This window comes from Taudactylus pleione, unplaced genomic scaffold (genome assembly GCF_031769625.1).
Source record: "Taudactylus pleione unplaced genomic scaffold, aTauple2 ptg000488l, whole genome shotgun sequence".
Lineage (NCBI taxonomy): Eukaryota > Metazoa > Chordata > Amphibia > Anura > Myobatrachidae > Taudactylus > Taudactylus pleione.
The window spans coordinates 1,199,470-1,224,821 of NW_028284890.1; the positions used below are offsets into that span (position 1 = coordinate 1,199,470).

At 46.2% G+C, this 25,352-nt stretch overlaps 1 protein-coding gene across 3 annotated transcripts in view; it reads right to left on the reverse strand.

The window, feature by feature from the left end:
* Positions 1–625: 625 nt before the first annotated feature.
* The window catches only part of LOC148502635 (uncharacterized), a 30,561-nt gene continuing 5,834 nt past the window's right edge, over positions 626–25,352 (reverse strand). The window contains exons 2-6 of one of the 3 annotated variants that reach the window (XM_088449585.1): positions 21,486–21,677; positions 21,150–21,228; positions 19,915–20,012; positions 19,349–19,790; positions 626–4,749 (exon numbers count right to left, since the gene is read on the reverse strand). In XM_088449585.1, coding sequence (XP_088305711.1) covers positions 3,587–4,749; positions 19,349–19,790; positions 19,915–20,012; positions 21,150–21,183 — 1,737 coding nt within the window. In that variant the 5' untranslated portion in view covers positions 21,184–21,228; positions 21,486–21,677 and the 3' untranslated portion in view covers positions 626–3,586. Of the gene's footprint in view, positions 4,750–19,348; positions 19,791–19,914; positions 20,013–21,149; positions 21,231–21,485; positions 21,678–25,352 lie in introns of those variants that run through there. The other 2 variants (XM_088449586.1, XM_088449587.1) reach the window with 2 other exon arrangements.

Genomic DNA, 25,352 nt, shown 5'->3' on the forward strand with positions numbered 1-25,352 from the left:
GGTATTACTATACTCTACACGGGAACCCCGGTATTACTATACTATACACTACACGGGAACCCCGGTATTACTATACACTACACGGGAACCCCGGTATTACTATACTATACACTACATGGGAACCCAGGTATTACTAAACTATACGCCACACAGGAACCCCGATATTACTATACTATACACTACACGGGAACCCTGGTATTACTATACTATACACTACATGGGAACCCCGGTTACTATACACTACACGGGAACCCCAATATTACTATACTATACACGGGAACCCTGGTATTACTATACACTACATGGGAACCCTGGTATTAATATAATAAGTTGGGGATGGGATGTTGGCCGTCAGAATACCAACAGCAGCATACAGTCAGAATCCTGATGCCTGGAGGTAAGTACCCTAATCCCCCCTCAGCCCCCTCCTTGTACCTAACCTAATACTTACCATCAGGATGTCAGCGGTGATTCTGGTGCTGGGATTCTGATCGCCAGTATTTTACCGCAGAGCTGCCGACTACATCCCAATAAAAAAATGGTTACAGGTATATCCCTCATTCCCCCCACACATCGCCTTTTCCTTTATACACAAGTTATCACTAAACATAGCAGTGAGGCAGAATTTTCTACATCAGAGTCATTTTATTGCAAGGTTACAAGAATATAGTTTCCTTCTGTAGTAACACTTGGAATGTTATTTATTGAATATTTAATACTACAGATTACTATAATATTGTGTGAATGTTTTGCTGCTAGAATAGTGCAAGAAAAGCAGATTATAAAATGAGCAGCTGCTGTATCCTGCAAACCTGGGGGCAGACACACAAGCAGCAGATAAGGTGGGTGGAGCTGGAAATCTTTAACTACAAAGAGAATGGTAACAGCAGCACAAAGTAATTCAGCTCATATAACTCCATTACAACTATGATCAGACAAGACTGACATGGATACAGCTAGGTAACAGAACAGAGTAATGATGTGAGGCTCCCGGCATACTGGTGCAGTGACTCTGTGCTGTGCACCTGTATATAGATAACAGATCATACATCCAACGCTCAGAGATGTGCAGCATCCTGGCATTTTCCATCAGGTGTGGTCTGTACGTATTAGGAGCCATCCATGAGGAATAGCTGTTCTGGCTTTCTCTCTTTGGTATAATATAGTCCTTACATTAAAGATGAGAGTAACATCCTGCACATAATAGTCCTGTAAAGTCCAGTTACTCATATAGAGCAATTCCTGTTATTATTCATGGCTTGTGTACAATACGTCATTTCTGTATTACTCATGTATTATAAGCTGCAGGATATGATACTCGCACAGTGCTGTCATTCCCTCCATGACACACATACAATAGAGATGACATATTATCTAATACATATGTACTAACAATATACTGATATATACCATGATAGGAGGTAATAACAGGACAGGCCAGTGTATCCATGCAGGTGCCCATCAGAGAGCAAATCCCCAACACCAGAGCGGTGTCACAGTGACAGGAGACAGGAGAGAGGGGTACACGTGTAAGACAAAACCTTTCTTGTTTGGGTATGAGAAATGGATACTAAGACAGTCACAGTATAAAGATACTAAAAGCAAAGTTAGGATAAATCTAAAAAACAAAACAAAGATCTTACACCTAGGCCATCACAGAATATGTGCACCACCAAAAGGACAACTGGTCACTATTCCAGCTTTACTAACAATGTACAAAAAGTTGCAGGTCAAAAAGTGTGGAAAATACTAACAAGCGCGACACGCAGCTGTGTTACCCCACATGGACGTCAGACAGGTCCGTGCGGTGTTTGATTTTCTTACTTGTTACCAAACTCTTTGAACTATTTTTGTAGGTTAATAACAAAGCTTGTATTGTCCTTTCTATGCTCACTACCTCACTACCAAATAATCTCCATCTCCTGACCCTGCACATTACTGGTGGTGTCACCACTGTGGGAGGTGAGACAGGACATACTGGGGACAACCTGTACTGATCCTACTTATCCTGTAATGTCCCTGTATTATTCCCCAATTACTTCGTACCCTGCTCACATATGTATTCTGCTGGGGATATCGGGAGCCTGATGCACTTATTGTACATTACTGTTAGTGGTTTATACCAGGACCAGCAGCTTCCTGTGTCCCAACACTAATTACATTATATAATAATGTACAAATTACATAAGTGATAATCATTGTAATGTTCTTATCTTTTGGAATAATGTAAATAGTAGGTTACAGAGAATCTAATTAGAAGGAACCAGACATCAGACTGCTGTAAGGAGATTAGAGATCCATTTACCAGGAAACCCAACCAGAGAATACTGGATCCAGTGAGATAAAATCAGCGGTTACAGATGTCATTATATCGCCCATCTCACCCCATCACTTACAGCCCAGTCATCACATGATGTCATAGTTTCCCACTTCCCATATTACATCCCCAGCACATTGTCATGATGACAGATTAGTTATGTCCCTATATTACATCATGTGGTCTTGTTACTGTACAAATAGGCCAATAGCACAATAATATTCTAATACAGAGCTTCCCAAACTCTGCCATTACAATCCAAGTTTTAAGGATATCCATGTTTTAATACACATTGTTAATTCAAACTGACTAAGGCATTAAGTGACCTGTGCTCAAGCATGGATATCCTTAATACTTGGCCTGTAATAGTGGAGTTTGGGAAACTCTGATCTGATAGAATAAGGAAACTGACAGCCATTACATGAGGAATGTGTGGGAGCCCTATGTTGGTGACATCCGTGTGGATATATAATAAAATGTAATATATTAGTGTATAGGGGCTGATTCACCAGCGGACACAATGATGATAGTTACACAGATAGAGCGAATGTTTGCCATCACACCAGCATCTAAGTTACACTGCGCACGTACAGCGATCACATTGTGATTACGGAAGCACAGAGGAATACATCGCATAGTGAGTGGCAGGGTGACAGCATTTGGGGGGGAAGTAACAGGGGGGTGGACAGAAAACTGCAGGAGTGTCTGTCCGTGTGATTGCCATGTCATGGGCGTGGCTGTCCGTGTGATCGCCATGTCCTGCAGATGTGTCCGTGTGATCTCCATATCATGGGCGTGTGTCCGTGTGATCGCCATGTCATAGGCGTGTCTGTCCGTGTGATTGCCATGTCATGGGTGTGTATAAATTAGCCATAGCGATGGCAGCTGCAGCATGAGACCTCTCTGCGTGTCAGGAGAGCTGCAGTGTTTGCGGCTGGTCAGACCTGATGTAAATGCTGTGTGACTGCTTGATGTGCGGCGATGGTACCGATGATTACACAGGAGGGCGACATTGTACGGTAAGAAGACAGCAGTGGGCGTGGTTATGGAGGCTGTGCCCCGCCATTAGCACCTGCAATCTGTAAGAGACTGCAGCTGCATTTGCTTCCACTGCTGAATCAGGCCCATAGTGTGATAATGCAAATGTAATTTAACCTTCACTAAGCAGGGACAGCAATCTAGGCTAACATTGTATTTATGCTTGTTCTGATAATTCCCAATATTACAGTACTGCAAATACCGCTGCAATTTCTATATATTTCTAGATGCTCATACACATCGTTTTTCTCCTGTGTGACGTTTCTGATGACTAAAAAGAGCAGATTTATTTGTAAAACATTTCCCACACTCTGAGCATGGAAATGGTTTCTCACCTGTGTGACTTCTCTGATGTCTAACAAGATATGATTTCTCTGTAAAACATTTCCCACACTCTGAGCATGGAAATGGTTTCTCACCTGTGTGACTTCTCTGATGTCTAACAAGATATGATTTCTGTGTAAAACATTTCCCACACTCAGAACATGAAAATGGTTTCTCACCTGTGTGAATTCTCTGATGTATAACAAGATCTGATTTCTCTGTAAAACATTTCCCACACTCTGAGCATGGAAATGGTTTCTCACCTGTGTGAATTCTCTGATGTCTAACAAGATCTGATTTCTGTGTAAAACATGTCCCACACTCAGAGCATGGAAATGGTTTCTCACCTGTGTGAATTCTCTGATGTCTAACAAGATTTGATTTCCCTGTAAAACATTTCCTACACTCAGAACATGAAAATGGCCTCTCACCTGTGTGACATCTCTGATGTATAACAAGGTTTGATTTCTTTGTAAAACATTTCCCACACTCAGTGCATGGAAATGGTTTCTCACCTGTGTGACGTATCTGATGTACATCAAGTGTTCCCTGATGCAAAAAATATTTCCCACATTCAGAACATGTAAATGGTCTCTCACCTGTGTGAATCTTTGTATGTCTAGTAAGAGCTCCTTTCAGTGTAAAACATTTCCCACACTCAGAACATGAATATGGTCTCTCACCTGTGTGACTCTTTGTATGAATAGTAAGAGTTCCTTTCAGCGGAAAACATTTCCCACACTCAGAACACAGAAAAGGCCTCTCAGAAACGTGAACTCTCTTCTGATGTATAGAAAGACTGATCTGATTGGTAAAACCATTCCCACATTCAGAACATGACAATGGATTATCACCTGTGTGATCTGAGCTGTGTGTAACACTACTGGGATTATCAGGGGAACATTCTTCATGGTTAGAGAGATCAGATGATATATCTGTACTGTGAGATGCTGGATGCATACTGGGGATAATGGGGTTTTCTCCTGGAGAGTCCTTTGAGAAGTTATCATCTACGTCACCATCTGGAGATATGAGACGTCTCCCCGAGTTATTCCTGTTGCTGTGTCCATCTGTTGGGAACAATGAGTGTTATGGTAAGAACTTACCTTGATTAATGCTTGGTTTCGAAGTCCATAGGGTCTAGAGGGAGATCTTGGGGTATAGCTGGATCTGAATCCCGTGCACCACACAGTTAAAAGCTTTGCTCCCAGGATGCACTGGACCATCCTCCTCTATACCCCGCCCCCGATGCACCTCAGTTGGTAAGTAGCCAAAGGCCAGAGGAGGAAAAAAGAGAGAAGACTGGAACACTCAAAAATCACACTCACAGAGGAGACGGAAAACAGGTGACCAACATAAGAACCCACATGAAGCCAGGTGTGTCGTGGCGGGTGCCCTGTGGACCCTATGGACTTCGAAGAAAGAGTTAACCAAGGTATGTTCTTACCATAACTCATTTTCTTCTTCAGAATCCATAAGCTCCACAGGGAGACTGCCCACGAGGGGGGCTCACAGACCGAGTAGAATGAGCTTTAACAGAAGCCGGAACAGGCAGGCCTGCCTGTGTGTAAGCCTCTGGAGACAGTTATACGAAGCCATCTAGCCAATGTTTGTTTGTCGGCTGGCCATCCCTTTTTGTGAAATCCAAAGAGCATAAATAATGATTCCAATTTCCAAAGGGAACTGGTCCGGTCCACATAAATTTTGAGAGCACGGACCACAGCCAAGGAGGTCTCGCCCGCTGAGAGGTCAGGTGACAGAATGGCCGGTCCTATAATTTCCTGATTAATGTGGAAATTAGAAACCACTTTAGGAAGAAACTCAGGGCGAGTGCGAAGCACAGCCTTATCCTTGTGAAATATCAGAAAGGGAGAACAATAGGAGAGAACCCACAATTCCGACACCCTCCTGGCAGATGCATTTGCCAGAAGAAAAAGAGTATTAGCTGTTAACCACTCAATTTCCACCGAATCTAGTGGTTCAAATGGAGGGCCTGAAGAACTACAACCAAATCCCTAGGAGCCACCGGAGGGACAAAGGGAGGTTGAATCTGGAGAACACCCTGGAAAAAGGTGTGGATATCCAGGAGCGGAACCACACAGATAGTGCAGAGACATGCACTTTCAACGAGGCCAGTGAGGAGGTCCAAACCAGATTAAAGGAATGCTAATATTCTGGAAATACGAAACACTTGAGGGTCGAATGCCTTGTGCGACACCACTAAGAATATGTATGCCACACTCTGGTAGATCCTGGCTTAAGTGCTCGAAGCATCATGCCGATGACCAAGCTAAAGAATCCCTCGGAGCTTAAGATGGATGTCTCAAGAGCCACACCGCCAAAGACAGATAATCCAGGTCTGGGTAAAGACAAAGACCACGAGACAACAGGTCCTGATGTTGAGGCAGCAGGAACGGAGTGTCGATGGAGAGACTCCGAAGATCTGATTACCAATTACGTCTGGGCAAAGCTGGAGCCACTAGCAGGACCATGCCTCCGTCTTGCTTGAAATTCCAAAGAACCCGAGGAACCAGGGATACTGGAGGAAACAGGTACGCAAACTGGAAGGTCCACTTCACTGACAGAGCATCCATTTGCTTCGGCATCTCTTGTCTTGGACCCGTACACTGGCAACTTGTGATTGTGATGGGAGGCCATGAGGTCCACCTCTGGGAGGTCCCATTTGTCCACTAAGAGCTGAAACACCTCTTTGTGAAGAGATCATTCCCCTGGATGCACGCTGTGATGGCTGAGGTAGTCCGCTTCCCAAATGAGGACTCCCGGAATGAACACTGCCGAGATGGCCAGGAAGTGACTCTCTGCCCAAGTCAGGATGCATGACACTTCTGTCATTGCTGCCCAACTTCGAGTGCCTCCTTGATGGTTGAAATAAGCCACCGTGGTGGCATTGTCGGACTGAACCTGCACGGCTTTTCCGTGAAATATGTGTCTTGTCATCCTGAGGGCCCTGTACACAGCCCAAAGTTCCAATATGTTGATTGGAAGGAAAGCTTCGTCCACTGTCCAACGGCCCTGAAACAAATGCGGGCCATTCACCGTGCCCCATCCCCGGAGACTGGCGTCCATTGTGAGAAGTACCCAGTCCGGGATCCAAAAGGGGCAACCCTTGGTGAGAGAATTTGTCTGTAGCAGCCAAGGCAGAGACAGGCGCACCAGCGTCTGAGTCCTGATTTGGTGGGGTAATCTGTTCCACTTGGATAGTATCAGTCGCTGCAGGGGCCTTGAATGAAACTGGGTATATTCCACCACGTGGAATGTGGACATCATGGATCCTAGAACCTGCATTGCCGAGTGTACCGACACCCGGCGACAGAGCAGGCAATTGCGCACCCACAGTTGCAGAGAGATCTTTTCCGGAGATAGAAAAATCCTCTCTGATGAGGATCCAGAAAGGCTCCCAAATTAACCATTCTCTGAGGGAATGAGGACTTTTTCCAACTGATCAGCCACCCGTGCGCTTGTAGACAAGCGATCATCAGGTGCAACTATTGCTGAAGTACCTCTGGAGAGCACGCCAACTACAGGTGGTCGTCTAGGTACGGCAGGAGTTGTATACCCTGACTCCGTAGGTGGGCTGCCATGACCGCCATAATTTTGGTAAATACCCTTGGAGCCGTGGAAAGGCCAAAGGGCAGCGTCCGAAACAGGAAGTGTTGTTGCAGTATAGTAAACCACAGATAATGCTGGTGGGAAGGCATTATGGGGACATGTAGGTATGCATCCTGAATGTCCAGTGATACCATGTAATCCCCAGGTTCCATAGCCAGTATGATGGATCGTAAAGTTTACATCCTGAACCTGGGCACCCGGAGGAACTTGTTCAGAGATTTGAGGTTGAGAATAGGCCGGCCCATTCGGCTTTTGAACCAGAAACAGAGTACAGTAGTAACCAGTCCCGCGCTGAGATAGTGGAACTGTAACAATAACCCCTGCTTTCAGCAAGGACTTTATGGCTTCCTGAATCTGTAAGGCCTTGGTCTTGTCTATAGGAGGGCTCCTGCAGAAAAACTGGTGGGGAGGTCTTTGATGAAAATGAGAGACCACTTCTTTTATCCATGCATCCTTGGTTGGATGACACCAGTACTGGGCAAACTGAAGAAGTCGGCCTCCCACCCTGGGATCCCCCAGAGGGAGGCCCGTTCCATCAGGCTGAGGGTTTATCCTCTGTAGGTAGTAGGGCTTCTGGCACCCCAGGCCTGTTTCTAAAGCTGCGTACACACACAATGATTTTTTGAACGATTATCGTTAAACGATATCGTTTGAAAAAATCGTTCACTTTCTGAGTCAAACGATGAACGATTATCGTTCATGTGCGTTCACGTTTGTAGTTCAGGCAGACTTGTCAACTCAACGATTTTCATTAAGGGAAAAAAACGTTCATTACACTTTAAAAAATCTGACAGATAATCTGACAGAAAATCATTCATAAAATCGTTGGTAACAAAATCATTGTGTGTGTATGTAGCTTAAGGCTTAGAGGTCGACTTGGCCGCTGATTGTCTAGGGAAAGACTGTCCTTTGGGCTTTCCTTGAGAACGAAAGGACCGAAAGGAAGAGGTTCTAGCCTTTGAAGGAGCAAATAGCAAAATGCCTTTGATGCAAATGGCAGAAAAGCTGAGTTAGATTTTGCCAGAGTGTCCACAATTTTGTCCAGGTCTGGGCCAAACAATATCTACCCATTGAAGGGCAAGGCTTCCAGGCCCTCTTTGGAATCAGCATCCGCCGTCCAGGAGTGTAACCACAAAGAGCAGCGAGCAGAAACGGCTGCGGCCGAGACTCTGGAGGTCAGTAAGCTGGTATCCAAAGCAGCCTTACCAATATAGTCGGCTGCATCCATCATGTGGCCCACTAGAGACCTTTGAGTCTCAGAGGCCTCCTTGGCGAAGGTGTCCTCCAGAACATTTGCCCAGTTCTCAATGGCCTTAGCCACCCAAGAGATAGCCATGGACGGAAGGGCCACAGCTCCAGAGAGAGAGTAAATAGATTTCAGGCATGGCTCCACCTTCCTGTCTGTAGAATCCTTCAGAGAAGAAATGGAAGGCACAGGCAGAGTAGTTCCCTTAATCAGGTGAGTAACATGAGAATCCACCGCAGGTGGCGATTCCCACTTCTTGCAATGACCGTCAGAGAACAGATAACATGAGGCCAAATACTTTTGCGGTTGATACCTCTTACCAGGCGATTGCCAGGCCATGTGGTTTGCCAGCTGGTCATAAAGAGGGAAAACTGCTGAAGTCACCGTAGCCTGTTTAAACTCAGGGTATTTGGATTTAGGGGCAGGAACGTCATCCTCTATATCTAGTATGGATCGGACCACCCTTACCAATGCTGGAACATTAATAGCGGATTTGGGCTCCACCTACAATGCAGGGGAATCCGAATCAGACACCCCAGCCATTTCCCCATCATCTGATGACAAGTCCGAGAGTTGCGTAGACTGGGATGACAATACAGGACGCCTTTAGATGCCTTCTGAGGTCTTTCATTCCGCAACATGGTCTGACAGGCCATAGACGAAACTGCCAAACTCTGAACTGAACTAGAGAAAACATCCACCCAGGGTGGTTGCACAGCTTGCGTAAGACCCTGGAAGGAAATGACATTGTTGTGGTACCAGAGGGGATTGCATATAGAGTGGTAACCCCCGAAAGGGAACAACAGTTTGAGGCCCAGGAGTAGACTGCAATATTTGCGGGATACCCAAAGAGAGAAGGATGGCTGTTTGGTGTATTCCAATGAGGATACAATTCTGTGAATTAGCAGCTCCACCATTTTGTGGGTGACAGCAATCTCATTCTGTGAGAGTGCTGAATCTGCAGTTAACCACATTGTGTCATGGCATTCCATATCTGTATTATGCAAGGAACATGTAAAGTAAGGCGTCAGCCTTAATGATCGTAATTTCATTGCTTTTTAGAGTTTGAGTGGCAGAAATTCAGTAGGTTTTGTGAAATTTGAGATCATGTCTAAGAAGCCCTAATGGGACATGTGAAACCTTAAGGTTTTTTGGCTATGGAATTTCATTGCTTTTTTAAAATGTATTAACAATCAGGGTTTTTAGGAGCAAACCGGGTCACCTGTAGGGAAGAAGGGCAACAAAATGATACACTAGCGCAGGTGGAAGAGGGGCCGGAACACAGGAGACGAGAGTCGGCTGCAGGGGTGGACTGTATGTGTGCGGGGTAGCAACAGCAGCATGGGTGCGGAGGGGCAGCAGCGGGCGACAGAGTGCTCACCGGTACTGGGCATGCGCCTGAGAAAATAAAATCAATAAGTCACAAATGCACGGGCGCATCTGTGAGATCCATCTATGGGCCATTCAATTTGGAACGAAAAGTCCGTTATCAGCGATAATTCATCGCCGATGTCATTTTCACTTATCCCCATATTCAATTTTAAAGACTTTTCGCACGTGCGAAAAGTCTTTGTAAAAAAACGGGGATAAGTTTTCACCACTGCATAGGTGGCGAAAAAAATTGCAGAATTGGGGTGTAGAATTAAAAAAAGTACCCTGCAGCCTTTGGAATCTCCCCTTAAAGTAATCTGTGTAAAAATTTTTTAAAAAAAACAAGCATAGGACAGCCCAAAAAAAGGGGTTAAAAACTAGCGAAATTGACTCAGGGTGGTCCCCAAGTATGCTGCAGGTGTTTTCTAGAATGCGGGTGGTTGCGGCAGGTGCATTTTTGAATAATTTTTAAAAATCATTTTAGGGACTTAAAAATATGCTTGCACCCATTTTCATGTACCCCAAATTTGATGGGAGTAGTTATTTTTACTAAAAACGAAAACTAAATGCTATTCTTCACCACTTCTTCAAAGACGCATTAATGCACCTGCCGCAGCTGGTTAAAACCCCCCATTACCTTCAGCATGCCAAATCGGGGGTACCCATAGTGATCCCCCATGTCAGACCATCTTTGGTTGTTGACAGGAAGATTTCCCCAAAAGTGACAGGATTTTTTGATACTTACCTTTTTTTATCCCGTTTTCGCCGATTCCTAACTGAATACGGGGATAAGCGTGTACGCGCCCGATACTTTATCCCATTGAAAAACGGCGATGATGGTGAAAAGTCTGACCACGGACTTTCTGCCTCTGAATATGGCCCTATGCATTTATGTTAAAAATTGAATGTGTAGTGTCCTTAGAGGACACTACTAATGTTCGTGTTGTTGTGTTTTTTATTTGCCAAGACCCTGGATTGCCTACTTTGGAACGAAGAAGACAGATCCACGTATAGGAGGAGGAGAGTATGGATTTTTTATTACAGGTACTCCATAGGATTATCTACTGGGGAAGAGGACAGATTGGCTACAGGGATACATAGGTGAGTATGTGAGATAGTGAGTACGTGTGTGTGCATGTTAGTTGTAATAAAATTTTACTTTTCTACGGTGTGTGTGTTCTGTGGTCTTTTAATATTGATTTTGCTATGGTTCTCCAAGTACCAGCATGCAGGGGAGGCTTGCTGGGAACTGTAGTTCTGCAGCGAAAGATAATATTTTAACTTTAATTGCACCACACTTTACATAATCAACCCGGCACCCACCGGCCAGGGGTGCCGTGGATAGTCCCGGGCTATCAGCCTGGGATGCCCTGGAGAGGGGGACCCCTTTATTAGGGGGGTCCCCAGCTCTCCAGGGATCCCCGGCCTGGGCTGATGCTTTGACTGGGGGGGGGCTCGGTGAAAGGGCTTCCCTGGCTGTGGCATCACCCCCCCCCCCCCACTAGAAACGGTCCGGTGCTGTTTCTGGTAAATCCAGGGGGACCCTACACTTTTTTGCCCTGTATTTCCAGAACCAGGGACGGCTCAGAGCCCAGTGCTGGTTGTGCTGAATACGGGGGACCCCTAGGTCATTTGTCCCCAGTATTTTGGCAACCAGGACTGGTTATGAAAAGCCTGATATGGGTGAGCCCCACGTTTTTTGTCCCCTGTATTTAGCAAAACCTAGCCCGGAGCTGGTTGTTGTTTTTGGGTGGAAGGCCACGCCATTTTTTTATTTTTAAACAAGTTTTTTTTTTAAATTAAACACAGATGCACAGACGAATCTTAAGGGGCGTACACACTGGGCGATATTACTGAGCGATTGCACGATTACAACATCGTAATTGTGCAATCGCTCAGTAATCGTGCACTAAAATGTAGGAAATGACCAGCGATGCACGCGCCCGCTGATCGTTTCCGACATTGCAGGCCAATCTGCCGATAACGACAGATTGGCCATGTTCAGGAATGATGGAGTGTGCCTGCACTGAACGACTGATCGTTACATGATTACAATGTCGTACTCGTACTGTTGTTCCTGATCGCACAGTGTGTACGCACCTTTACTGATCCCGTATTTTGTTTCTGTGTTTGTTTATTTAAACACAGATGCAGGTATTGCAGATCTTTCAGATCCGAGCATCTGTGTGCTGCTACCTCCCCCGGGGCCTAACGCCTACACCACTGCCACTAATGCCCGCTACCGTCCCCAGGTCCCGCCAGGAGCTAACGCCCACAACCTCCCAGGTCCCGGCCGCAGCTAACACCAGTCTAATTCCCCTGAGCTCATCGCCGCTACCGCCCGCAGATGACAGCCATCTTGGTGCACCCGAGTGAAGCCACAGTGAGTACACCTGCTGGAGGCTCCTACTGAGGCTGCGCAACAAATTGAAACTTTCTATCTGTATAATGGCGGGTTCCTGAGGTAATAGTTTTAAAACTGTAACTTTCTCAATTACCTGAACCCCAAAAGGCCGACTGTGCCCTTATAATATATATATACGGGAAATCAGGAAGCGCAAAACTGAGTACCCACAAGGGATGCAAAACACTGGTCCAACAATACGGCACCGTGCAGCACACATGTGACAGACTCACAAATAATTGATATATAGAGATATATAATCCATAAAACCTCCCCTCACACACCGGTCAGGGCTGTAGGAAAAGGAAAGGGATAGATACAGACTGACAGAATTGAGAAAAAAAAAAAGCCAGCACTGGCATAAGTGACATACAATGCAGATAGAAAATACCTACTGCAACTTGGCACTACAATCAGCTGCCCAGATTCAGTGTCTGCTGTATACACTGACCCCAGGGGAAAGGTATACAGGGGGACTGGTCCGCACGCTTCTCCAGACAGATCTGTACTGGCGTCGGCGGGGTGAAGGAGCGGAAGCGCAGATGGCCTATGGACAGTCCGACGCTGCCGCTCTGAAGAATGAAAAGAAAAAAAACTATAAACTCATAAAAATAAAATAGCTTTGTGGCTGCTAATCAGCCCCCCTGCGCAAACAGTGACCCGACTATGGCCGGGCACAACTAGAACTGAGGCGCCTCTGGCTCGGTCGCGGGGTATAGAGGTCGATGGTTCAGTGCATCCTGGGAGAAAAGCTTTTAACTGTATGGTGCCCGGGATCCAGATCCAGGTATACCCCCAAGGTCTCCCTGTGGAGCCTATGGACCCTGAAGAAGAAAGAATAATTATATGGGAATTAGTGCTCCTGCATAACTATACTATACTGTGAAACTATTATAAGTTGTGCCCGGCTGTACCCCAACATCTCCATACTGTGTAACTATAATAAGACGTGCCCGGCTGTACCCCAACATCTCCATACTGTGTAACTATAATAAGACGTGCCCGGCTGTACCCCAACATCTCCATACTGTGTAACTATAATAAGACGTGCCCGGCTGTACCCCAACATCTCCATACTGTGTAACTATAATAAGACGTGCCCGGCTGTACCCCAACATCTCCATACTGTGTAACTATAATAAGACGTGCCCGGCTGTACCCCAACATCTCCATACTGTGTAACTATAAGACGTGCCCGGCTGTACCCCAACATCTCCATACTATGTAACTATAAGATGTACCCAGCTGTACCCCAACATCTCATACTGTGTAACTATAATAAGACGTGACCGGCTGTACCCCAACATCTCCATACTGTGTAAGTATAATAAGTCGTGCCCGGCTGTACCCCAACATCTCCATACTGTGTAACTATAAGATGTACCCAGCTGTACCCCAACATCTCCATACTGTGCAAGTATAATAAGACATGCCCGGCTGTACCCCAACATCTCCATACTGTGTAACTATAATAAGACGTGCCCGGCTGTACCCCAACATCTCCATACTGTGTAACTATAAGTTGTGCCCGGCTGTACCCCAACATCTCATACTGTGTAACTGTAATAAGACGTGCCCGGCTGTACCCCAACATCTCCATACTGTGTAACTGTAAAGACGTGCCCGGCTGTACCCCAACATCTCCATACTGTGTAACTGTAATAAGACGTGCCCAGCTGTACCCCAACATCTCATACAGTGTAACTGTAATAAGATGTGCCCGGCTGTACCCCAGCATCACCATATTGTGTAACTATAATAAGACGTGCCCGGCTGTACCCCAACATCTCCAAACTGTGTAACTATAATAAGACGTGCCCGGCTGTACCCCAACAACTCCATACTGAGTAACTATAATAAGACGTGCCCGGCTGTACCCCAACATCTCCATACTGTGTAACTATAATAAGACATGCCCGGCTGTACCCCAACATCTCCATACTGTGTAACTGTAATAAGACGTGCCCGGCTGTACCCCCAACATCTCCATACTGTGTAACTGTAAAGACGTGCCCGGCTGTACCCCAACATCTCCATACTGTGTAACTGTAAAAAGACGTGCCCGGCTGTACCCCAACATCTCCATATTGTGTAACTATAATAAGACGTGCCCGGCTGTACCCCAACATCTCCAAACTGTGTAACTATAATAAGACGTGCCCGGCTGTACCCTAACATCTCCATACTGTGTAACTATAATAAGACGTGCCCGGCTGTACCCCAACATCTCCATACTGTGTAACTATAATAAGACGTGCCCGGTTGTACCCCAACATCTCCATACTGTGTAACTATAATAAGACGTGACCGGCTGTACCCCAACATCTCCATACTGTGTAACTATAATAAGACGTGCCCGGCTGTACCCCAACATCTCCATACTGTGTAACTATAATAAGACGTGCCCGGCTGTACCCCAACATCTCCATACTGTGTAACTATAATAAGACGTGCCCGGCTGTACCCCAACATCTCCATACTGTGTAACTATAATAAGACGTGCCTGGCTGTACCCCAACATCTCCATACTGTGTAACTATAATAAGACGTGCCCGGCTGTACCCAACATCTGCATACTGTGTAACTATAATAAGACATGCCCGGCTGTACCCCAACATCTCCTACAGTCAGTGGTCGCGATTGTGGGAGCTCCCGGAGCAATTAAATTCAGCGTAACGACGTAACCTGGGTATTTAGTCTTGAGAACCGGCATTCTCCGACTAAAGTGCTGGCTGTGAGGCTGTTAGTACTGGGCTAAGCCGTCAAACAGCCGCGCGGTCGGAACTTTCATCAGAGTTCCTCTTCCACCCTCAGAAACATCGCGCTATACTGAATGGCGGCCAATGACTTCATCATGTATTTGGCGATGTTTCTCATGAGGAGGATTAGGGTGCAGCAGTAACACTGGCCGGGGAGTAATCACTAAAAATTACAAAGGGGGAGATGTACCAAACCTTTCAGAAGGTTTGTGGAGAAGTTGCCCTTAGCAACCAATCAGCTTCTGTCATTTCACTGACTGTACTTGATAATGATAGCTAGAAGCTGATTGGCTGCTGTGGGCAATTTCTCCTCTGTATCTCTCTCTAAGGCTTCATACACTTCCCCCAGATTCTCTCTCTTATGATATGTTATGTACTATGGGTGCAACATCAGGGCTTAAACCTGGGATTTCCTGCACTGAATTCAGACACCTTATCTATAATCTACACCAGTGGTCGAAGTGTGCCGGTATGCGGCGGTATGACATACCGGCACTTCGATTTGCACTGACCCAGAAGTTGCTGTGTCTGTACACTACAGTGAGCTTCTGGCCTTCTGCACAGCGGGGGAGTGGCTGCACGTGTGACTCATACAGCCACACACTCCAGAGCCCGGATTGCCACTTGCCTGTATAATGCTGCTTCTCGCCGGAAGTTCTGCTGCTCACAGGGCTGGGAGGCTGGATGGCCCTTGTCTGCTGTTGCTACTGGATGGATCTCCGGCGCTCCCCTCTTCATAGACACAGATACACTCCCTCTGTGCCTCCACTCCTCCTCAATTGACTGCTGCCCTTGTCTCCCGCGGTGTTGCAGATTACCGATGGACACTGTGGTCCCTGCTCCCCGCTCCCCACATCATCTCCACTCCCTCAGTGCCTCCCCACCCATCCTTCTCAATTAATTGCTACTGCTGCTCCTGTCTCCCACGCGGTTGCAGATTACAATGGTCGGAAATGCGGTCCCTGTTCTCCGCTCCCCTCCCCTTCTCCTTATTTGACAGCTGTTGCTCCTGGCTCCCACAGGGTGTGGGTTGCTGCTTGATGGAACTCCGGTCCCTGCTCACAACCACATCTCCTTTCCCTCTGTGCCTAACCTCCCCTGCTCCTCATTTGACTGCTGCTGCTTCATGCTCCTTTGGGGTTGCGGGTTGAAGGTCGGAACTCCACTCCCTGCTCCTCTTCTCATCTCCACTCCTTCTGTGACTACACACTGCCTCTGGACAGACACCATCCTAGGAGACAACCTGCCTACCTGTACCATGTCTCCGCAGCTCTGTTGACTGATTAGTGAGTAATACCTTCTATGGTGTATGTTTTTCCTGTGGGGCCTATGTCTGTGTATTTATTACTGTGGGGGCCTGTGTGTGTGTGTGTGTGGTTATTACTGTGGGGGCCTGTGTGTGTGTGTGTGGTTATTACTGTGGGGGCCTGTGTGTGTATTTATTACTATGGGGGCCTGTGTGTGTGTATTTATTACTGTGGGGGCCTGTGTGTGTGTATTTATTACTGTGGGGGCCTATATGTGTGTATTTATTACTGTGGGGGCCTGTGTGTGTGTATTTATTACTGTGGGGGCCTGTGTGTGTGTATTATTGCGGGGGCCTATGTGTATGTGTATTTATTACTGTGGGGGCCTATGTGTGTGTGTATTTATTACTGTGGGGGCCTATGTGTGTGTGTATTTATTACTGTGGGGGCCTGTGTGTGTATTTATTACTGTGGGGGCCTGTGTGTGTGTATTTATTACTGTGGGGGCCTATATGTGTGTATTTATTACTGTGGGGGCCTGTGTGTGTGTATTTATTACTGTGGGGGCCTGTGTGTGTATTTATTACTGTGGGGGCCTGTGTGTGTGTGTATTATTGCGGGGGCATATGTGTGTGTGTATTTTATTACTGTGGGGGCCTGTGTGTGTGTATTTATTACTGTGGGGGCCTGTGTGTGTGTATTTATTACTGTGGGGGCCTGTGTGTGTGTATTTATTACTGTGGGGAATGTGTTTGTTTGTATTTTGTTATTGGTGACAATGTGTGTTTTTTTCATGTGAATTCTATGGGGGGAATTCAAAGTGCATAATGTGTAATGGGCACTACTGTGTGTACAGAGGCGTAACTAGGGTATTTGGAGCTCAGGGCAAGCCCCCCCTATGCGCCGAAAAATGGGTATGGTCATGAGGGCATGGTCACTTTAAAATGGACGTGCCAACATGACACACCCCTTTCTCATCACTCTGCACCTTAATGTGTGGTCCCCCCTATGCAGTGCCACTTATATAGTGACCCCAGTAGTAGTCCCACCCATGCAGTGTCCCCAGTAGTGGTACCCCCTATGCAGTGCCCCTTATATAGTGACCCCAGTAGTAGTCCCACCCATGCAGTGTCCCCAGTAGTGGTACCCCCTATGCAGTGCCCTTTATATAGTGCCCCCAGTAGTGATCCCCCGTATGCAGGCCCCCAGTATTGATCCCCCCTATGCAGTGCCCCTTATACAGTGCCCCTGTAGTGGTCCTCCCTATTTAGTGCCCCCAGTAGTGGTCCCTCCAAGTGCAGTGGCCCTTGTGCCCCCAGTAGTAAGCCCCCCCAGTAGTAGTCCCCAGTAGAGGTCTCCCTTCCCGATGCAGTGCCCCCAGTTGTAGTGCCCCCAGTAGTAGTTCTCCCCCCAGTAGTGCCCCCAGTAGTAGTCCCCCCCACCAGTAGTGCCCCCAGTAGTAGTCCCCCCCCCACAGTAGTGCCCCCCAGTAGTGCTGACAAAAAAATAATAAAAATAAATAAAATAAAAAATTACCTGAATCCCAGCTCCGGCTCCCGCATTCATCCACGCATCAGTCCTCCCGGGCTGGCGCGCTCTGCATTATGGGAGCTACGTCATGACGTCTCTCCCATTACCCACTGCAGGAGCTGGAAGGCCAGCTCATGAGTTAGCTCCAGCCCGGCTCTTGCAGTGGGCGCTGCAGAAGTCAATGAGAGTCTGTCTGACTCTCTTCGGCTGCTGATTAACACACACATTGCGGCCGCGCTGGCGGCAATGTGTGTGTAAATACACAGCCTGAGCCCGCATATTTACAACCTTACTTTTTCCATACCCCCACTACAAATTCCCACTTCGACCACTGATCTACACTGTAATGGATGTTACACTGAGCTAAAACAGTCACTACTAATAGAGTGCAGAGTGCTCTATACATTATATCACACACAGGACATACTAGCTGCATCCTGCTGTGTCCTCACACTCTCCATATCTCCATCTCAGTATGTGTAACAGAGTGCAGGCATGGTCTATACATTATATCACACACAGGTCATACTAGCTGTATCCTGCTGTGTCCTCACACTCTCCATATCTCCATCTCAGTATGTGTAACAGAGTGCAGGCATGGTCTATACATTATATCACACACAGGTCATACTAGCTGCACCCTGCTGTGATCTCCATCTCAGTGTGTGAGATACACCAGAGAGTGTGGGGAGGAGACGCATTCGGTATGGAATGCCGGCTGCCGCATGACCGGCAGTTCGAATCCCGGCTACGGCAGCCCGACAAAACAGCATAACCCGGCAGCGGAAGACCGACAGCGCTGGAAATCCCGATCGTCTAAAGGTAAGTATAAACTATTCTATTCTAACCCCCTAACCCTCCTTAGGGGTGCCTAACCCTAACCTCCCCCCTCTAAGTGCCTAACCCTAACCCCCCCTTCCCCACTATCTAAACCTAAATCCCGGGGGGGGTGCCTAACCCTAAGACCCAGTGGGGATGCCTAGCCCTAACACTCCCTCCCCCTAGCCTAACCCTAACCCACCCGGGGGGGTGCCTAACTCTAAGTTCCCCCCAGGTGGCCTAAACGTAACCCTCCCCCACCCCTGCGGCTGTCCGCTTGCAGCGCCCGGCATCCCTTCGATCGTGATGCCGGGCGCCAGTGTCGGGAAAATGACAGGCGTCTGGATTATAGACGCCTGTCATTTAACCCTAGCCGGGATTAAGGATTCTAGATGCCGGCAGTCGGGATTGCGACCGCCGGCATCTTAAACATATCCTGGAGGAGACTGGTCAGATCTCTGGGCTGGTAGCACACAGTGACATGATGTGAGGGGGGAGAGCAGGAGTATAATAGGGGCTGATGGCTCCCGACTCCCCAACTAGGCAGATACATTTCCCTCATTAGTTTGTACTGACAGTGAAAGGTGTAGGCTAAGAGATTGTTGTAGTGACTGAGAAAGGAGAATATGTGACTGTTTTCTGTAGTAAGTGTGTATTACTCACCTGTGCTATCTGTATGGATTTCCTCCTCCTTACACTGCTGATCACTCCTCTCAAATGTCTCTTCTTCTCCCTCTGTATCTTCTGCCTTCATATCAGTCACATACGTCTCTTCTTCTCCCTCTATATCTTCTGCCTTCATATCAGTCACATACGTCTCTTCTTCTCCCTCTGTATCTTCTGCCTTTATAGCAGTCACATACGTCTCTTCTTCTCCCTCTGTATCTTCTGCCTTTATATCAGCCACATACGTCTCTTCTTCTCGCTCTGTATCTTCTGCCTTCATATTAGTCACATACGTCTCTTCTTCTCTCTCTATATCTTCTGCCTTCATATCAGTCACATAAGTCTCTGCTTCTCCCTCTATATCTTCTGCCTTTATATCAGTCACATACGTCTCTTCTTCTCCCTCTATATCTTCTGCCTTATTAGTATGAGCTGCACCCTAAACAGAAATAGTTTTTTTAAATAATGTTTGGTTTCAATAATTGAGAATAAACAGTAGAATATTAGTGTATTAGACACACACAGCATCTCTACACATCATATAGTGACAGTCCCTTTGGTACCTGATGCTCCTGTGGGATCCTGTGATAGTCCTCTGTAAAATCCTGGGAATAAAGAGGACGGGGACATATCTCTAGGGTATTACTGTTACTGGGCCCATCTGTAGGAGACACACAGTGACTGAGTACATTGTATATATGTGATTCTCCTCTGTACAGTGCTGGGAATACAGAGGACGGGGACATCTCTCTGGGGTATTTCTATAACTGGGCCCATCTGTAGGAGACACACAGTGACTGAGTACATTGTATAAACAGTGTTCTCCCCAGAAATTTTTTCCAGCCGGGTGGCATCATGAAGTAGCCGGGTGAGGGCCTTCGCAATAATAAAATGTTTTAAACCCTGACCTTACAATTAAACTTGAAATAACAATTCATATAGTAATTTTCTTATTATTAGAGGTCCAGGGGCCTATTCATGATGTTAATTATCAGGGTCTGAATGGACCCCTACAATTAACATTCTGATTCACCGCGGCTACCGGAGCAACTCATCATTGCACCGGCGCAATGACAGCTGATGCGATATCAGCTGTCCCCGGGAGCCGCTTCATTGCTCCTTTTCGGAGCAGTGAATCTTTTTACTGCTCCTAGCGGAGCAGTGACGGGACTGCGCATGTTTAACCTACAGGTCACGCATGCGCATAAGAGTCCCGACATCCAAAGGAAGGAGCCAGACAGGGGCGAAGGGATCTGAAAACATCCCTCATCGCAACCTGGACCTCCTTACCATAGGGAAGGAGCGGGTTGCAATGCCATAGCAGGAGCATTCGCCATCTGAAGATGGCGAATGCTCCCACAGTCAAGCTCTGAAAATATTATATTTCCGGAGCTTGATGAATTCTGTCCCCATACTAGTGTGTGGGGACAGCAGGCCGTTCCACAAAAGGAAGGTAAGTAGGAGATAGCTGTGATATCTCCTGCTTTACCTACTTGATGAATGGCACGATAACTTAATTTTTACAATTGCAGGTGAAAATGTGCACTTTCACTTTCTTTTGTGAAAATTAAGTGATGATGAATAGGCCCCTCAGTCATCTGATTATGAAAAATCTGCAAAGTCTGTAGGATCTGGTCCTTTTTATATAGCTCCCAGATACTGTCCCCACTTGCAGGATCTCAAAGTGCCGGGTGGTGCCTGGGGAGAACACTGATATATGTGATTATCAGGTGATGTGTGTATATAGAGGTCCCCATACCTGCTCTCTCCTGTACAATAAGTTATAGTCTCCTCTTACCCAGTGATGTGAGGGGCCGGTGATTCTCCATCATTACGTCCTTGCACAAAGCCCTGTGTTCCTCTATATACTCCCCCTCCTGCATGGAGACATAAGACAGTGACATCCTGACACCTTATAGGAACCTGACACACACAGTGATACAGTCATCACCCAGACACATGCCCTGGTGTTACTGTATAATGTCCCATTCCCAGCAGTCACCTCTCCAGTCACCACCCAGACACATCCCCTGGTGTTACTGTATAATGTCCCATTCCCAGCAGTCACCTCTCCAGTCATCACCCAGACACATCCCCTGGTGTTACTGTATAATGTCCCATTCCCAGCAGTCACCTCTCCAGTCAGCAGCTGAATGATCTTATTGGTGAGTTCCAGGATCTTCTGGTCATTGTCTCTCTCATGTATCAGTGAGTGAGGTGGAGGCACCGTGATGGGGCTCTGGGTCCTGCTCAGTTCTCCTGACACACGGGGATGGCTGCTGGGTGTCTCACAGTCACCGGATGTCTTCTTCACTACTGTGTAATCCTGTGTATTGGGGGAGACACAAAATATCACTGAATACACTCCCAGATCCCCTCACCTCCCCAGTCATGTCAGTGCACAACAGGGGGTGTAACAGCTGTACAGAGGTGTCAGTAACACAGGGGAGGGGGAAGGGAACAGAAGAGGTTAATAACACAGGGATAGGACAGCAGGCAGCCCAGGGGACACACAAAGGGTTACACAATACAGAATCCCATCAGTCACTCTGCACAAATGGTGAAATGACAAATGACCGCACCTCAGATGTATGTTACATGTGTGACCAGCCTGCCGGCCGTGCGTGTGCAGCGTAGGGTGGGGTGAGACATGTCCTGGGGGATAATCAGTGACACTCTGAGGATCTGGGGACTGTCACAGCCACTGGCTGTCTCTGAGAGAGTCTCTATTGCTCAGGATAACAAGACGCCCTGACAGACAGTCTCAGCTCAGGGAGTGCTGCCCTTTGTTACATGGCCTGTCTGTGTCCTTCTCACACATCCTTCCCCAGCTCCTGTTATGTATCATCTGGTATATATAGGAGGGTGGTTCAATAAATAAAGTAACAAGACCTCTCATTGTGTAAATGTAGTCACCTTGTACATATACATATAATAAATAGCATGGCCTTAGTACAGATTATTTATCCACATAGAGCCCGTACTTGTCTAAACATTTGTTCCAACGTTACACCAAGGCATCTATTCTGGCCTAGAAGAAATCAGGGTCAAGCGTCTGAAGCCAGGACATGATGGATGCTGAATTTCACCATCGGCTGTGAATCACCTTCCACCCAGGTACTTCCTCAATAGTCCAAAGAGATGGAAATGACTTAGTACCAGGTCAGGACTGTAGGGAGGATGGTCCAGTATCTCCCAATGGTAGCGCTGTAACAACACATGCATGCGGTTGGCTGAGTGGACGTGCTTGGCTGCTCATCTTGAATGTATGTCCTGCTGTTATCAAAGGCACCAACCCCAAACCTGTTACCATGACATTATCACCGTACACTCCAATAAGCTGGTGATGAATTACAGCTGCTGATGTGCCCTTTATACACAGAAATCTGATCACACTATGCACCTTAATGTGTGCCCATGTTACCGCCAGCCCCGCCATCTTACACCTGATGCTGGGACAGTATGACTGATATGAGGCGCAGTGTAATGGGTGTGAGGGGAAGCAGTGGTCTACCTGCTCTGTCCTGGTGGGTAATTAGAATGAAATAGAGAACATTACACATGAGAGGTCTTGTTACCTTATTGACCACCCTCGTACATAAGGGGTTGGGTTCAACATCCCGATGGTCAAAATGCAGATGGTTGGAATGCCAGAATTGGAATCCCGACACTGAAAATCTCGACATTTTCACTAAGTATCCTAAGGTTAACTCTAAACCCAATCCACCCTCCCGCAGCCTAACCCTAACCACCTCCTCTCCTCCCGCAGCCTTACCATAAACCTCCCCTCCGGTACCCTAACCCTCCACTCCCACAGCCTAACCCTAACACTCACCATTTGAAGTTGTCGGCATTTTGACCCGTCCGGATCCTGCAGACGGTATAGGGCGCATCAGGATTCTGACTGTCGTGATACAAACTATTTCCCATACATACATGTTATACCTATTATGTGTTATTTCTTTATCTGACAGCTCATTTGTGTTATTATAACTCTGTATCTGCTGCTATATAATAACAGGACACCACAGGCTGCTCCACCTGTAAAATTATTGTAGCAGGACACCACAAGCTGCTCCCCTGTATATAATAATAACAACAATTAATAACAACAACAACAATAACAGGACACCACCTGCTGCTCCCCCTCTATAATGATAATAAAAAGGAAATCACAGGCTAATCCACCTGTATAATAATTTTAACAGGACACCACGGGCTGCTTCTCCTGTATAATAATAATAATAATAACAGGACACCAGAGGATGCTCTCCCTGTATAATAATAATAACAGGACACCACAGGCTACTCTCCCTGTATAATAATAATAATAACAGGACACCACAGGCTGCTCCCCCTGTATAATAATAATAATAACAGGACACCACAGGCTGCTCCCCCTGTATAATTATAATAATAACAGGACAATACAGGCTGCTCCCCCTGTATAATAATATTATAAATAACAAACAAAAAGACACAGTATTCCTTTATGGGGCACTCACGGACCTATATCAGTTCAATATGACAAAATTTTGTCATTCAGTTATTTGGGAATATGATAACTATATTAAAATATAACCTTTATTCATATTAATGTGTAAAAAATGTTGTCCTCGAAATATAAAGTATACAATGAAAAGAAAATAGTATGAAATTAAACCAGTTAATAAAAGTTGTGTTACCACATCAAGTTCTTAACGTATTATTTATTATTATATGAATATTATGTCATGACATTTTAATAATCCATGATTAGTGTATGAATAGGGTGTCAGTAGACAATGGACACTTCACAAATAATAATTCACATAGATCTAATTAAACTCAACTCACATCAACTGTTAGTATCCACAGTGACTGTGTGCAGACGTATTCACAAACCCTCCTCACTGTCTGATTACAGCACTAGCTATGTAAGGGCTCAATATATAAAGGTATTATATCTATATAACCCACAGTATAGTGAGTAATTGTAATGCTGTCCTCTAATGGAAGATCTCATAAGATGCTCTATCAGGCATTTGGAATGACGTTCCCTAATAATCTAATGCACTGTTGTATGAGGAATCACCAATCACAGTTATATAATATAATAAAGGGAGGCTTGTATTTATATGCACTGGTCTGAGTGGTATAAGGTCAGAGAGCGTATTCTAACAGTGCCTTATCTGCACTAGCTCCTATAACTTCAGTCTCACATAGAACTGATCTTAGTCAGATTATATAACGTGCAGATAGCTGAGGTGATCTTGTGCCCATTGTAATTAGAATAGGCAAAAAGATCCAGAGTAGAGGTACCTTACTAACAGGTAGGATCATTCTATGGCAGAGGTTCCCAAAGTACGCCATTACAGTCCATGTTTTAGGGATATCCAAGCTTGAGTCCAGATGGGTAAATCAAATGGATTGAGGTACTAATTAAGTCACCTGTGCTCAAGCATGGATATCCCTAAAACGTGGACTGTGAAGGTGGACTTTGGGAACCTCTGTTCTTTGGGATGGTCCGATCTAATTGTTTTTTGAGTTCATCAGAGTTCTCGATACTAACGATTTGAACGTAACACTTTCCTGTGAGACTAGCCACACAGAAGTCACGTTCCCGGATCTGAGAATACAAAGATCACCAGACGGCAAAATACAAACGGATCTTTTCAGGAAAAAGACAGCTAGGAACAGTTTAGTACATAACACAAGTGCACACTTTCCTCCAGTATTACATAACACAAGTGCACACTTTCCTCCTGTACTACATAACACAAGGGCACACTTTCCTCCTGTACTACATAACACAAGTGCACACTTTCCTCCTGTACTACATAACACAAGTGCAAACTTTCCTCCTGTACTACATAACACAAGTGCACACTTTCCTCCAGTATTACATAACACAAGTGCACACTTTCCTCCTGTATTACATAACACAAGTGCACACTTTCCTCCTGTAATACATAACACAAGTGCACACTTTCCTCCTGTATTACATAACACAAGTGCAAAC